Source organism: Pyrus communis, chromosome 14 (genome assembly GCF_963583255.1).
Source record: "Pyrus communis chromosome 14, drPyrComm1.1, whole genome shotgun sequence".
In the NCBI taxonomy this organism is placed as follows: domain Eukaryota; kingdom Viridiplantae; phylum Streptophyta; class Magnoliopsida; order Rosales; family Rosaceae; genus Pyrus; species Pyrus communis.
The window spans coordinates 163329-176571 of record NC_084816.1 but is presented as its reverse complement, the minus strand read 5'-3'; the positions used below and the strand labels follow the sequence as shown (position 1 = coordinate 176571).

Below are 13243 nucleotides of genomic sequence, written 5' to 3'. Positions count from 1 at the left end.
TTGACATCCGAATTGCTGCTTCCTCGACCTCTCTCCCTCTCGTACCCAAAGAGGAGAGTGGGCGGCCATAACTGGGCAATTGGTTCTCCATCCAAATTTTGATTTCTTAATTTCCGACAAAACCACAAAATTCCTCAGCCTCATCCCTCATCCGGTCATCCCCCATCCCCCAGGTGCGTCCCCGATTGACCAGTCACTCTATCACCCAATCTTTCTTCTTTCGCGTGTTCTCCGTTTGGATTTACATTTCGCGTTCATAGCCCATACTCGATTAGATTTATATCATTTATTTTTTCTTTATATTGATCGATCTCGGCTTCAATTATTGTATGTATGTATGTATGATGTATCTGTATTAAAGTTAGATAGATTCGAATGCGGTATAGAAAATATTTGATCTGTGGTTTTGGTTTGCTGCTGATTCTGATCCATATTCATATGTGTTTGTTGTGTTAGAAGCAAAGAAGCAAAGAAGCAACGAAGATGAAGGCAGCTCACCCAGTGGTGCTAGTTTTTGTGGGTTTGCTTGCGCTTGCAGTAGCACCTTCCACTTCAGCTTCCACAGTGCCAGCTTTCCTCTGGTCCCCTCATTATCATCAGTATGTACTTCTTCCTTCGCCTAAACCCTATTTTAACAATCCACTCAAGTTTCCTAGTCTCCTAGTTTACCATCAGCTGCTCAATTGTTTTTTACTGATTACATGCTCTCTGAAAACAGAGTCAAGGCAGCCGTAAATTATCAGACAATATCCCCCAAGGATTTAGCAAAGTCTCTTCTTTCCGAAGGTGGCTGGTCCAACGTACTGGTATTTTCTTCTCCGATAGTTTATTGCGCGTCCTTTAATTTTTAAGATATATACCTGTTTCATGTGAACTGAAAGAAACAAGTTGTTCTCTTTGGTTTTGTTTCTTTTTATCCTTTTGGTTTTCCCGCAATTGATTTTTCTTCTAAGTTATATTTATGTATTTGTTTTCAAATCCTTAGTGTTCCGCAAATAAAGTTCATCAGCCTTTGGAGCTGGCTCTTGTCTTCGTGGGTGGAGAGGTAAGAATTCTGATGTTGTCTTCCTTTCATCATGCAACTTCCCTATACATGCTCCCCGTTCCAATGAAATCTAGTTCATAATTTAAAATCCTTTGTGCTGCCCAGGATGATATACGGCAGTTTGTTCTTCTTTGTTTAGGTGTCTAGCTACTTTAAGTTTTTATGTTTTATGGGATTAAATTGTAAACTGCTTTTCTAGAATCAAAACAGTTGCTTGCTTTGCATAAAGTACAATGCCAGGGAAGTAGCATGTATGTAATTTGGATTTCAATTTACAAGAATTTGAATGAGTATAAGAATCACACTCTCTAAGAACCAAAGCGAGCTTTCATTTTTTGGATGAGGTTTCGTTATTCACATTGCAATACAGAGAAAAGCATTTGCCGTTGCTTATGTCTTGGGCTACTAAAGTAATTCCTTTCTTATCTTAGTTGCAATCTTCAGATATTCCTGCAAACAGACATGCAGATCCAGCTCTTGTGGACTTCCTCAAAGTAAGTAGAGTTTGCCTAATTGTAGTCTTTTGGTTGATATATGATCAAAATTTCGGTTGAAGAGCTGCCTTTCCATGGTCTTCAACAGACCTCTTTCTCAGGATCCAATTTCTCCATGGCCTTCCCTTTTGTTGCTGCACCGGAGGAGGATTCTATGGAAAATTCTTTGGTGTTAGAGATTTCAGAGACTTGTGGGCAGGATTTGGGATTTAGTAATGTTACTTTATTTGGGTCATGCTCTATTGAGGGTGAAAATTTTCAAAAGCTCGCAAATGTGCAATCATTCCATGTAAATTAACTTGACGATCGTCTATATTACATGATAAACATTTTTGTTCTTTGAAAAAGATCTGATGTCTTTCTTTCCTCAATAAAATTTGGCAGGATTATCTTGTTTCAGGGGTGGAGAAGAGATCCAAAGGGGAAGTAGATTTGGTTGTGTTCTGCCATAAACGATCTGAATCTTCCAAAGAACTTGACCAAACACATTCTGAGGGTATGTTAAGTTAAAACTGTTAATATGATATTTTTGAATCATAAGTTTTTTGGTTGTGTTACATGTTTTGAAAAAAGAGCCTTGAGGTGCATCTAGGCGGATTTGGAGGCGGGGCAGTGTTTAAAATGCCTCTGCCCAGCAGGAATAGGCTTAAACTCGGCTAGAGGTTGTCGAGGTGCACTTTAGGCGTTTGACTAGGCCTGTTTTTTAATAAAAGGAAGGCTTTCTAACCAAAATGGTTCTTGAGAATTGTATAACTGCTCATTTCGGTCCGTGAGATTTGAAATCAATAGAAGCGGTCCTTGAGATTGTCCACCATCAATCATTTTTGGTCATTCGGTGAAAATTATGTTAAACAAGGATCAAAATGACAAAATTACCCTCAATTTAATAAACAAGCTAAAATGATTTGAAAAAGTTTGAGGGTGTTTTTGTCATTTTATTCTTATTATATGGAGATTTTTCATGGAAGGACCAAAATGATTGATTGTGGATGAACTCAGGGACCAATTCTATGGATTTCAAATCTCAGGGACCAAAGTGAGGAGTTATGCAAATCTCAGGAACCATTTTGGTGAAAAAGCCTAAAAGGAATTGCCCAAGTTCAAGTTCAACTAGACTATATGACATACCCTCCAGGTTCAAGTTCAACTATATGACATACCCTCCAACTGGACTATATATTAATAATTTGAGGTCCCATGAGGCTAACGCCTCGAGGCTTTTGCCTAGGTGAGGCTGTCCACGAAACGCTTTGGCTTCACCTTCGCCTTTTAAAACATTTGTATACACAAGTCACACTGGTCCAGGACATGGATGGTCATGCAAATATTTCAATTGGATTTTTGCAGGTAAAGTTTTTTCTGACCTTGTTAATTCCATGGATCAATCTGGGGCAAAGTATGGAGTTCTATATGTTTCAGATCCCAGTAAGTCGATCCAATATCCTTCTCATCGAGAATTAGAAAGGTTTCTTGCTGAAAGTGGATCAGGAAATGCATCAGCCAATTCGACGGCCTGTGATGAAGTTTGTCAGATAAAATCATCTCTTCTAGAGGGACTTCTAGTTGTAAGTATCCTTTTCCACATCTTTTGTTTTGCTATTTTTTGTTGAGGTATTTGTAGATTCTACATTTTTTTTTAAGTGTGTAGTCTCTTCTTTTTTTTAAGAGTTTGTAGTCTCTACATTTTACTATCTTTCTACGGTCCAAATCATACTCAGAGAGTTCTCAGACAAAAATAACTTAAATTAATACCCACCTCTACATCTTTTTACTGCTAAAAAGTGTAATTGCCCACTTCATTCATATGGACATTCATGTAACTGTTACTCGTTGTCGGGATGTACAAATGCCCTTTCCACAACTTTTTCCTTTTCCTTTTTCTCTTTGGTCCATTGACACAAATATATTCATACATGCCTCTTCAGACATTAATTGTGTGGATTTGATAAAATAACAAGTATGCATTACAGATGCAAATAATATGACTGATGCGGTATTGATGATGTTTCTTCTTGCGATGATTCAGGGAATCGTTTTGCTTATAATCTTAATATCGGGCATTTGCTGTATGATGGGGATTGACACTCCGACGAGATTTGAGTTGCCCCAAGAGTCTTGACTTGTAAATGCGAGATAACACTCATCTGTTGTGGTGCAGACAATTGGATCTTAGGTAAACTCAAAAGTAGTTGTTTGTTATATATAAGTTGCAGTGGGATGTTACCTTTACAATATTTGTTCACTTTCTCAAGAGCGTTCTGTTATGCTGGCAATAATGATTTAGTGTTGTATTAGAATGTGTATCCACATGATAATATTGATTTTGTTTGCATCGGCTGTCTGGCTGTGTAATTGATTACAGTACAGAAAATCTATCCTTTGCTATGCTACGGGATAGATTGATAATAAATTAATGGTTTTGCAACAAACAAGGGGCAATTTCATCTCATCCCCTCGCACTTTTGACAGACCTGATTTGATTTATAATCGAGGGAAGTAATTTTCACACACGAATTTCTCTTTTTCATTTTGATTATTGGATTGAACAAATCAAGTGAGAGTCAAGACACGTAAATAATGAGAAAATGTAGAAGGGGAAAATGCACATGCAAAACAGAAATGAATGTTATAGTTCTTTTTAGCTAATTACTGCATGGTTACACCGAGTAATGAAATTACCTATAAGTCTTTGATTTTCAATGAGAAAACCTTCATGCTCTTATTTATCAATTCTAAAAGAAGAAAAAAAAAAAAAAACTCACTCTTCCACTTGTTTTAGCCTCGCTACATTATCAATCAAAGGTAATCCACAAAATCCTGAATTTACTCCTGAATATATATTTATATGGCCAATATAACCCCTGAAGCATTCTCTTTAAAAAAATTTAAATCAAAACTGACATTCTCTAGCCATGAGGCACCATCCTCTGTTCGTAATCCTTTCTTTGCTCCGGTGACCTCAAATCTGTTGGCTGGAAACGTCGCACGCCTTCGAGTTAAAGAGAGGAAGGAGAGAGCTCACAAGGAAGGACTAAATTTGTGAGGATGAATGAATGATTCTGGTATTTTAAAACATTCGGCACAGAGGACCGAAATCTTCTATGGGTGTTCTGTTTTATTTTTTTTTATTTTTTTTTGTTATTTGTTATTTATTTATTTATTTGTTTTTTCTGCCATAGCCTGAGGTATCCCACACCACGAAGGGTGGGGTCCGGAAAGCTAGTAACATTTTTTGTAACCACAATTAATTGACACACGTCATCATCCGTGTTTTACCAATTTTGTGTCTCGAACCCAAAATTAGAGAACAAACCCTATAGGTGTTTTGTTGAAAACCACCTAATGTTCTTTGGGAGTTGGCAGTACCAGCGAAGGAGTGTTCAGCCCAAAACCACCGAAATGTTTATGTAGCGCATAAATAAAGGTCGAATCTCGCAACACCCATGGCTTTTTTCTTTCTTTTTCTTTTCTTTTCTTTTTACTATTATTATAATTATAATAATAATTATTATTATAATAAGGGAATTGTTATTGGCACTCCAAAAATCTCATTCTACACTCCAAACTTTCTATATTTAGAAAGAAAAATACACTTATGAGAAGGTGTAGAATGTGATTTTTAGAGTGCCAATAACTGATAAGCTAATATATATATATGTATGTATGTATTTTACATCAAATTCACTTGTCTTTTCTTAGTTAGTTCCTTATATTTTTGAGCTATTTACTTTGTTTTTGTGTTTTGTGGGATTTGTCAAGCAAAGAAAAGACAAATAGCACAAGTGGAATTTTAAGTAACAAATTTGTCAAAATTGCCTGGGCAGATCAGCTGACTTTGGAAGCAAGTTGCGGACAACTTAGAATGAACTAGAGAATGAGCCTTATTTGCTTCGAAAGCTATGGATGTCTATTTTTGGAACATTTCACGGATTGCTAATATCATATTTCTAGAAGAAGTTATGGCCGTTTTAACACTGAAAGGTTCCAAAGAGGCTGAGCAGTTTGTAACTGACAAGAAAACATTGAAAGCAATAAATCCAATAAATCCAGCAGCCAAAATTGATGCAGCCAAGAACAAGCCAGCTGACATCTATTCAAATATCAGAGGAAATGGAAAATTAAGTGGGAGTAACGAGGATAAAGGCTACCTACAGAGTTACAATTGTTTTATCATTTCCTCTCACTTATTGTCATCACCAAATGGCTGTTAGTCGGGTGAGTTATAGAGAAGAAATTGGGGCAGCAAGCAAGAACAAAAAGGCTGCAGGTTGCAATGGCAAAGGTGGAAGAAAAAGGAAGAAAAAAAAATTAGAAAAGAAAGAAAAAAAGAAGGCTGCAGGTTGCATCAGAAGGGAAGGAAAAAAGACAAGGCAGCATCGTTGGGGAAGGAAGGAGAGAAAGGAGGAAATCTTGGCATTCTCTTCTTTCGGTTTTATCTTCTCAAACATATGTCTTTCTTTTGGTTTTATTTAAGGATTATGTGTAACTAATTTTTAGTAGTTAGGGGCTGTTTTGAAGCCCCGAATATGATTGCAAGTTTGTTATGACAATTCGTTTGAATTACTTTTATGAATGGATGAAAATTGGTTTACTACTTATCTGATTGATGAATTCTTTATGTGTTTTCTATGGATGCATACTTAGTAAGCATATCTAGGATTCTAATGCTATGAATATGTGTGTGCCTGCCCTTGTCGAATGAGGACCTACATATGTTCTAGAGTAGTACTTGTTAATTACGATTAACATGTGAATCAATTTCTAGGATAAGTAAGACAACGCTAGTACTTACGATGCCTTGTGATGACTCAAACTCTTTTCGTTCTTAATGATTTATACTTGTTAAATCTATGAACACGCCATTCTAGATTGCATGTTAGGGATTAAGTTAAGTTGAAAACGCCATTCTCTTAACATACTACATAAGAAAGAGCAATAAGTTGAGTTCTAACATTGAGCCAACTTGAGCATCTTCATTTAGAAATAAAAGGAATTTGAATGAAACATAAAATGTTTGTATGATTATTTGTTGGTGGATAGCAATTCCCCTAACTCGTTTTTCTTAATTTGTGAACTACTTAAAATCCGTTTCTGTTTGGTTTTTGTTCGATTTAATTTAAATAGCAAATCAACTCCAAAAATCCCAAAAAATTGTATGAGTGTAGCTCTTTGTGTCTAGTGTCTTCATATAAAATTTCGTAGACTTTAGATAAGTGTAAGTTGGTCTAATAATTATTTTTCGGTGGCTGGTCAGTAGGGACATCAACCCAGTTTTTGTGACATTTTAAGTAGTTAGATAAAACAATATTCTGCAGGAAATACCCTTATTTTCATATGCTACAATTGACAAATCTTAGTGTTAATAGGAAAAATCAATAGGACATTTGTGTGCTACTTTGTGGTGTGCTTTTAATCCTATCAATAACACTTCCCTATAATAATAATAATTAATTATTATTATTATGCCATCGACTCCTTTCATAGGCTGGGGTTGGCGACAACCCCCTCTTTAAATTGCTTTCCCTATCCTCCCTCTCATCTCTTTAGTTATGTTGGTGTATTGCTTTTTCGATGCCTTTGGTTGTCGATTTGAGAAATCACCCTATATTTTTTGTGCTTTATTTGAAGTCTTCGTGGCAGTCCTCGCCATCACCCTTTTATCATTGTTTTTTTGTGTCTTGGCAAAGCCAATCCTTATCCTAAAACCCTTCAACCTCAAACATCTGTCATCTTTCAACTTGTTCATCTGCCTCTTCTTCCTACCCACCGTCCTTCCTACAACCTCTTCTCAAGCCAAGAGCGACACACCTGGTTTAGTCTACAGATCTAAGCCCTCTAATCATGGCACTACACTCGACCTGCATGCCGGAAAATCAGGGCCAAGCATGTTGCGGCTTTGCCTAAAGTGAAGGTGTTTTAGATGCCCCCTTAGCCCTACCCCCTTGATTTTTGTTTTGGTTTTTGGTTTTACTTGTAGGTGCTTGTGTTTGTGGTTCAAATCCGTTGGCTCTTTTTCGATGTTACAGCTTTGGTGGTAAAAAATTTTTGGGGCTTTTTCCTTGTTACAGATTGATTTGTTTTGTTTTGTGATCCTTTCTTCGAATTCAATGCAGAGTTGGTTTTCTTCTGGTGACTACTTTTGTGGTTGCTGCCGAGGTGATGGCGGCAGTGGAGGTCGAGCTGTGTGAGTTGAAGATTAGGTTGTTCTTTTTTTTTTGGGTAAATTTCATTTTGTACCCTCAAGTATGAGTGCAATTACAACCTCATACATCATCTTTAAAACATTACAATTTCATACACCAAATATGATTTAGTTGCAATTTCACACAATCCGTTACATAAATCTGTTAGATTGACTATTAAGTGATGACGTGGTGGATATGGGAGCTAGTTTTTAATGAGGTGGATGTCAACTTTGCGCCACGTGCATAAAAAATTTATAAAATATGTTATAAAATATAAAAAATGTTGCAGTCATATTTAGAATAGAAATGTGATTGTGTAAATCTTAATAGATATGAGAATGTATCTTATATTCCTATTAGGAGTAGATTACTTATTAAATGTTGTAATCCTAAGGTTTTTTCCTATCCTACTACTATAAATAAAGGCACAATGTGGTGAATCAAACACACCTCACAATTAAATCACTCTTTCTTCTCCCTCAATATTGTCGGCCCCCTCTCTCTCTAAACTCTAGATCGTTCAATCAAATAGGCATACAACACGTTATCAACAAGCTCTTACTAGAAGCTAAGGAATTAACACATCGTAGGAGGATGCTATCATCCACCAAATTAAAAGGCTTATTTCTTTTCTGCTAATTAGGTACGCTTAAAATAAAAGAAGATATTTGAAACGTCCACCAAGCATGAAAACAGTCCCCATGATGCATGAATGCCTCTATGTTTATATTTTCCTTACGATATATATATATATATATATATATATATATATATATATTGTATATGTTCATATATTTGTCAATATATATATTTGTTTCATGCATCGCACAATTAAATTGTTATGTGGAATTTGTGAGTCAAAGTATCAAATTAAATTAGAAGCATATTTAGGGTTTCCTAAATCCTAGAGGATTTTGAAAAAAAGAAAGAAAGAAAAGGGAATTGGACATGGTGCGGCACACCCACCGCAACCATCATTATGCACGCAAAAACCAAGCCTCGGCCTGGACTTCACCTCTATAGGGCTTGAAGCCCCGAGCCTATTTATTGCCTTGGCCCGCATCACGATCGTGTCCTCCATGCCAGCCCACTAGGCTGGGCTTGGTCCCTGTGGCCTGCACACATGTAGCCAGTATTATTATTTTTTTTTTTGTGGCTAGGCTCCGCATTCCTGTGCCCAAAACCCATAGGCCAGCACTGCGTTGGACGTGCCTGTGCCCTTCCATTCGGTCCACAATGAAACCCAGCTGTGGCTGGGGTTTCTCCCGTGTTCCTGTGGCCTGTAGCCCACTCCCGAAGCCCTTTTGGGTCTTTCCTTTTACTCAAGGCACCCAACCCGTGCCTAATTATATTTGGGGATATATTTTTGACCCAATAGAATTATTTTAATATTATTTAGCTTCTACAATTGACCCCGTATGACCCGATTTATTGAATTAATTAAAAGTGACCTGCAGTCCATTAATTTGATAATGAATCCAAAATTATTGACCTGAGGATCACTTTTGGACATTAACGATTCAATAATTTATTTTTATATTTTGAACTGTGACATACTTTCGTAGTAACAAAGCTCTTACACTTGAGTTCCCGAAGAACCTCAAATCCACTATATTTAAATTAGTATATTGCATTCTGTGTTTCTTTCAAGAACCTCTCATTATGCACTAATTGTTCATAAAACTAATTTGAACATGTAGTTTCAAATTTAGTGCCTTTAAAACCTGAAGTTTTCATTCAAAACATACCACATGAAACCTGTAGTTTTCATACATAAATTAAACCAGTACATGTCTATAGAACCTGCATGTTCTACGATATATGTCTATGGCTTACCATATGACTAATCATGTTTTTCCTTCTATTTTAGGGACGTCGAACTTGAACAAGCTCGATTTCTCCATTCTAAAAGTCTCTGGAATAAATTATCTAAAGTGGGTTCAAGACGTGAAGCTCCATTTAATTGCAAATGGTACTAGAGCCACTATCGACAAACCTGTTGATGAAGCTTCGAAGGCTACTGCAATGATCTTCATTCGAAGACACATCTATGATGCACTGCAGAATGAGTATCTCGCTGAGGAGGACCCACGCACCCTCTGGCTTGCTCTGGCCGATCGTTTCGATCACCAGAAAGACATATACTTGCCTGAAGCAAGACACGATTGGTAGCATCTTCGCTTCTAGGACTTTAAGTCCATGAATGAATACAACTCTGAAGTTTGTAGAATCCGTTCTTTGTTGAAATTCTGCAAAGTGGAACTAACCGAATCAGATCTCTTGGAGAAGACCTATTCAACCTTCCATGCCACCAATATTGTCATGCAACAACAATATAGGGCACATAAATTCACCAAGTTTTCGGATTTGATCTTTGTTTTATTTCTCGCTGAAAAGCAGAACCAGCTTTTGATGAAAAATCATCAAGCTCGACTAATTGGCTCGAACGCCGCGCCTGAAGCACATGCAACCAATTCTAGCAGCTATAAACGATGAAAGAATCGTCGTAGCCATGGCAATGAGTAGCAAGCCCTACCACAGGCCCAAGGTCAACAGAGTGCCACACCTAAGGGAAGAAATATGACCTAGCAGCGTCCATGACTTACCCCTAAGGCCCCAAACTTCAAGAACAAGGGCAAAGCTCCTGTTCAGCCTGCTTTTACTGAACTGGACATGTGTTATCGCTGTGGATCAAATGATCATTTGTCACTCGGATGCTGAGCTTCCCCTGAGACTATTGCCAAATATCATTCATGTCATGAGTATAACTTTGCACATGTGGATCATCTGGAATAAGTAACTACATCAATGGAGATGTCGGATTTTCAGGAGGTGTCAGCGCCTATGGATGAATAAATTAGACATGTTTTAAGGGTGTTTACCTCTAGTGGCTGAACCCACTAGGAGTGGCCGGCCCTACCCCCTATTTTTCTAGGTTTATGGTTTAATTTTGAACAATTTTTCTAAGTATTTGGAATAATTTGTTTAGTTTTGGTTTGTTTTGAATTATGGATTGTTATTTGAATGGACATTGTTTTCTCGAATTTCTTAATTAAATGAATGGAATTATATTTATACATGTGACCAATTCAATCAGTTTATTTCTAGGTATGCTAATAAGGACGTTAGTTGTCTGGCAGATAGTGCAACCATGCACACCATCTTGCGTAAACGACACTATTTTACTAACTTAATACCCAAGAAATCTCATTTGACAACTATCTCAGGCTCATCCAACCTGATTGAAGGATATAGAAAGGTACGTATCATGTTGTCCAATGGTACAATCTTGACCATTAAGGAGGCACTCTATTCTCCATGTTTCGGAAGAACGTTGCTGAGTTTTAGAGATATTCGAGATAATCAATATCATATTGAAACCACTGAAGATAATGGTTATGAATTTCTTTGTATCACTTCATACAAATATGGCCAAAAACTTATTCACGAGAAGTTGTAACGTCTGCTGAGTGGGTTGTACATCACAACCATTCGCGGTATAGAAGCTCACAGTGTGGCCGGCCCTATGCTTGAGTTTTAGGACACTTTGTTGCTTTGACATGACCGTTTGGGACATCCTGGACATGACATGATGCGCCGTATCCTCAAATCTTCACACAGGCATAAGTTACATCCCTATGTTGGACTCTCGCCATGCAAATCATGTTCTTTAGGGAAGTTGAATACTCAACCCTCATATACAAAGATTATTCACGACCCCTCCTAAATTTCTTCAGAGGATTCAAGGGGACATTTATGGACCTATCCAACCAACCTGCGGACCATTTAGATACTTTATGGTGTTGGTTGATGCATCGACACGATGGTCACATGTTTGCCTATTGTCCACACGCATCGCCGCGTTTGCTAAACTCCTAGCTCAAATCATTAAACTAAGGGCTCACCACCCTAATTATTTGATTAAGTCGATTCGATTGGATAACGCTGGAGAGTTTACGTCACAGACTTTTGATGATTATTGCATGTCAGTAAGGATTGATGTGGAACATCCTGTACCCCATGTTCACACCCAAAATGGTCTGGCAAAAGCTTTCATAAAGCGTCTTCAATTGATAGGTCGGACTTTGGTTATGAAAACCAAACTGCTAGTATCTGCCTAGGGCTATGCAATATTGCACTCAGCTATGTTGGTCCACCTGAGGCCCACCGTTACTTAACCACATTCACCGTTACAGTTGGTCACTGGATACGAGCCTGAAGTCTCGCATTTACGGGTGTTTGGGTGCGCCATTTATGTGCCAGTAGTGCTGCCGCTATGTACCAAAATGAGTCCTTAGAGAAAAATAGGAATCTATGTCGGTTATGATTCGCCATCAATTGTTCGCTACTTAGAACCCTTGACAAGAGATCTCTTTACCGCATGTTTTGCAGATTGTCACTTTGATGAGACAATCTTCTCGTCGTTAGGGGGGAGATAAGCATGCTAACGTTCTCGTAGAACACCACGAATTGTCGTGGTATGCTCCTGATAGGGATTTTACCACTTGCAAAAGTAAGGATAAAAATACTTGTAAGAGTACAAGGTTGTCGTAGTATAGCGGCTCAAGTAAGGTCGTTCTCTGCAGCGATTGAATGAATAATTTATGTAAATACCAAATCTTAATTAACTATTTGAAAACAAAGTTTGGAAGATGCTGATTTTATGACCTAAAATATTAAAAACGAATTTAATTAAAAACAATTAAATAAATTGAGAAAGTAAAGAAAACAAAAGAAAATAGTTTTGAAAATAAATCTGAGCACTAGGGTTCTACCGTCATCTTAACAATTCTACATAGTTCTTCCAATTACTTATGAATTACACATGCATATTTTGAAGGTTAGGTTTTCCTAAAGTATGCCCTACTTGGAACCTCCTACATAGAACGTATATCTAACATGCAACCCGTTCGTGGCGTCCAGATCGAATGTGAACATGCAAGACTCATTAAGTTTTGTGAAAACCTTTTGAAAAACCATACAACCCTTAAGATGTGTCGTCCATCCTAAGAAGTTACACATATTAACCACAAGAAGCCAGCGCCAATTCCAGGGACAGCCCTTCGCCAAAATTGCATCAAATTACTTGTCTAAATATCATAATGGTGGCCAATCATCAAGACAAATAGATAGTTTAAAGCATAGTGATTAACAATATAAAACCTGCATGCATAATATCATAAGTAAATTGAAAAGAAACTACATATTCTTGCTAAGGCTCGTGGCCTCGCCCTAACAAACAAAACTAGTTACTAACAACCATAAAATAAAATATTATTATGAACATGGATAGAAAACACCTTGAAAATAAACTTGAATCCTCAAAAGCTCTCTAAAGCCAAATTGCGTGCGTTCTCTCCCTCTTTTAACCTAATGGCTAAAAAGCTTTATTTATACTACTACAAAATAAAATTCTTCCTAGAAAAGGTCTTAGAATAAAACTAGGAAACATAATAAAATAATAAAACAAAAAATAAAAGGTTTCCTATTTGAACTAGAATTCGGAGTTCTCAGAAAAT

At 37.2% G+C, this 13243-nt stretch overlaps 1 protein-coding gene across 1 annotated transcript; it reads left to right on the top strand.

The window, feature by feature from the left end:
- On the top strand, nt 1-3988 carry LOC137715334 (uncharacterized). Its single transcript, XM_068454624.1, has 9 exons — nt 1-173; nt 457-599; nt 719-806; nt 986-1045; nt 1477-1539; nt 1628-1828; nt 1924-2035; nt 2887-3104; nt 3566-3988. Exons 2-9 carry the CDS (start codon nt 484-486, stop codon nt 3656-3658), a joined length of 951 nt encoding a protein of 316 aa, XP_068310725.1. The 5' UTR covers nt 1-173; nt 457-483; the 3' UTR covers nt 3659-3988.
- The last annotated feature ends 9255 nt before the right edge of the window (nt 3989-13243 follow it).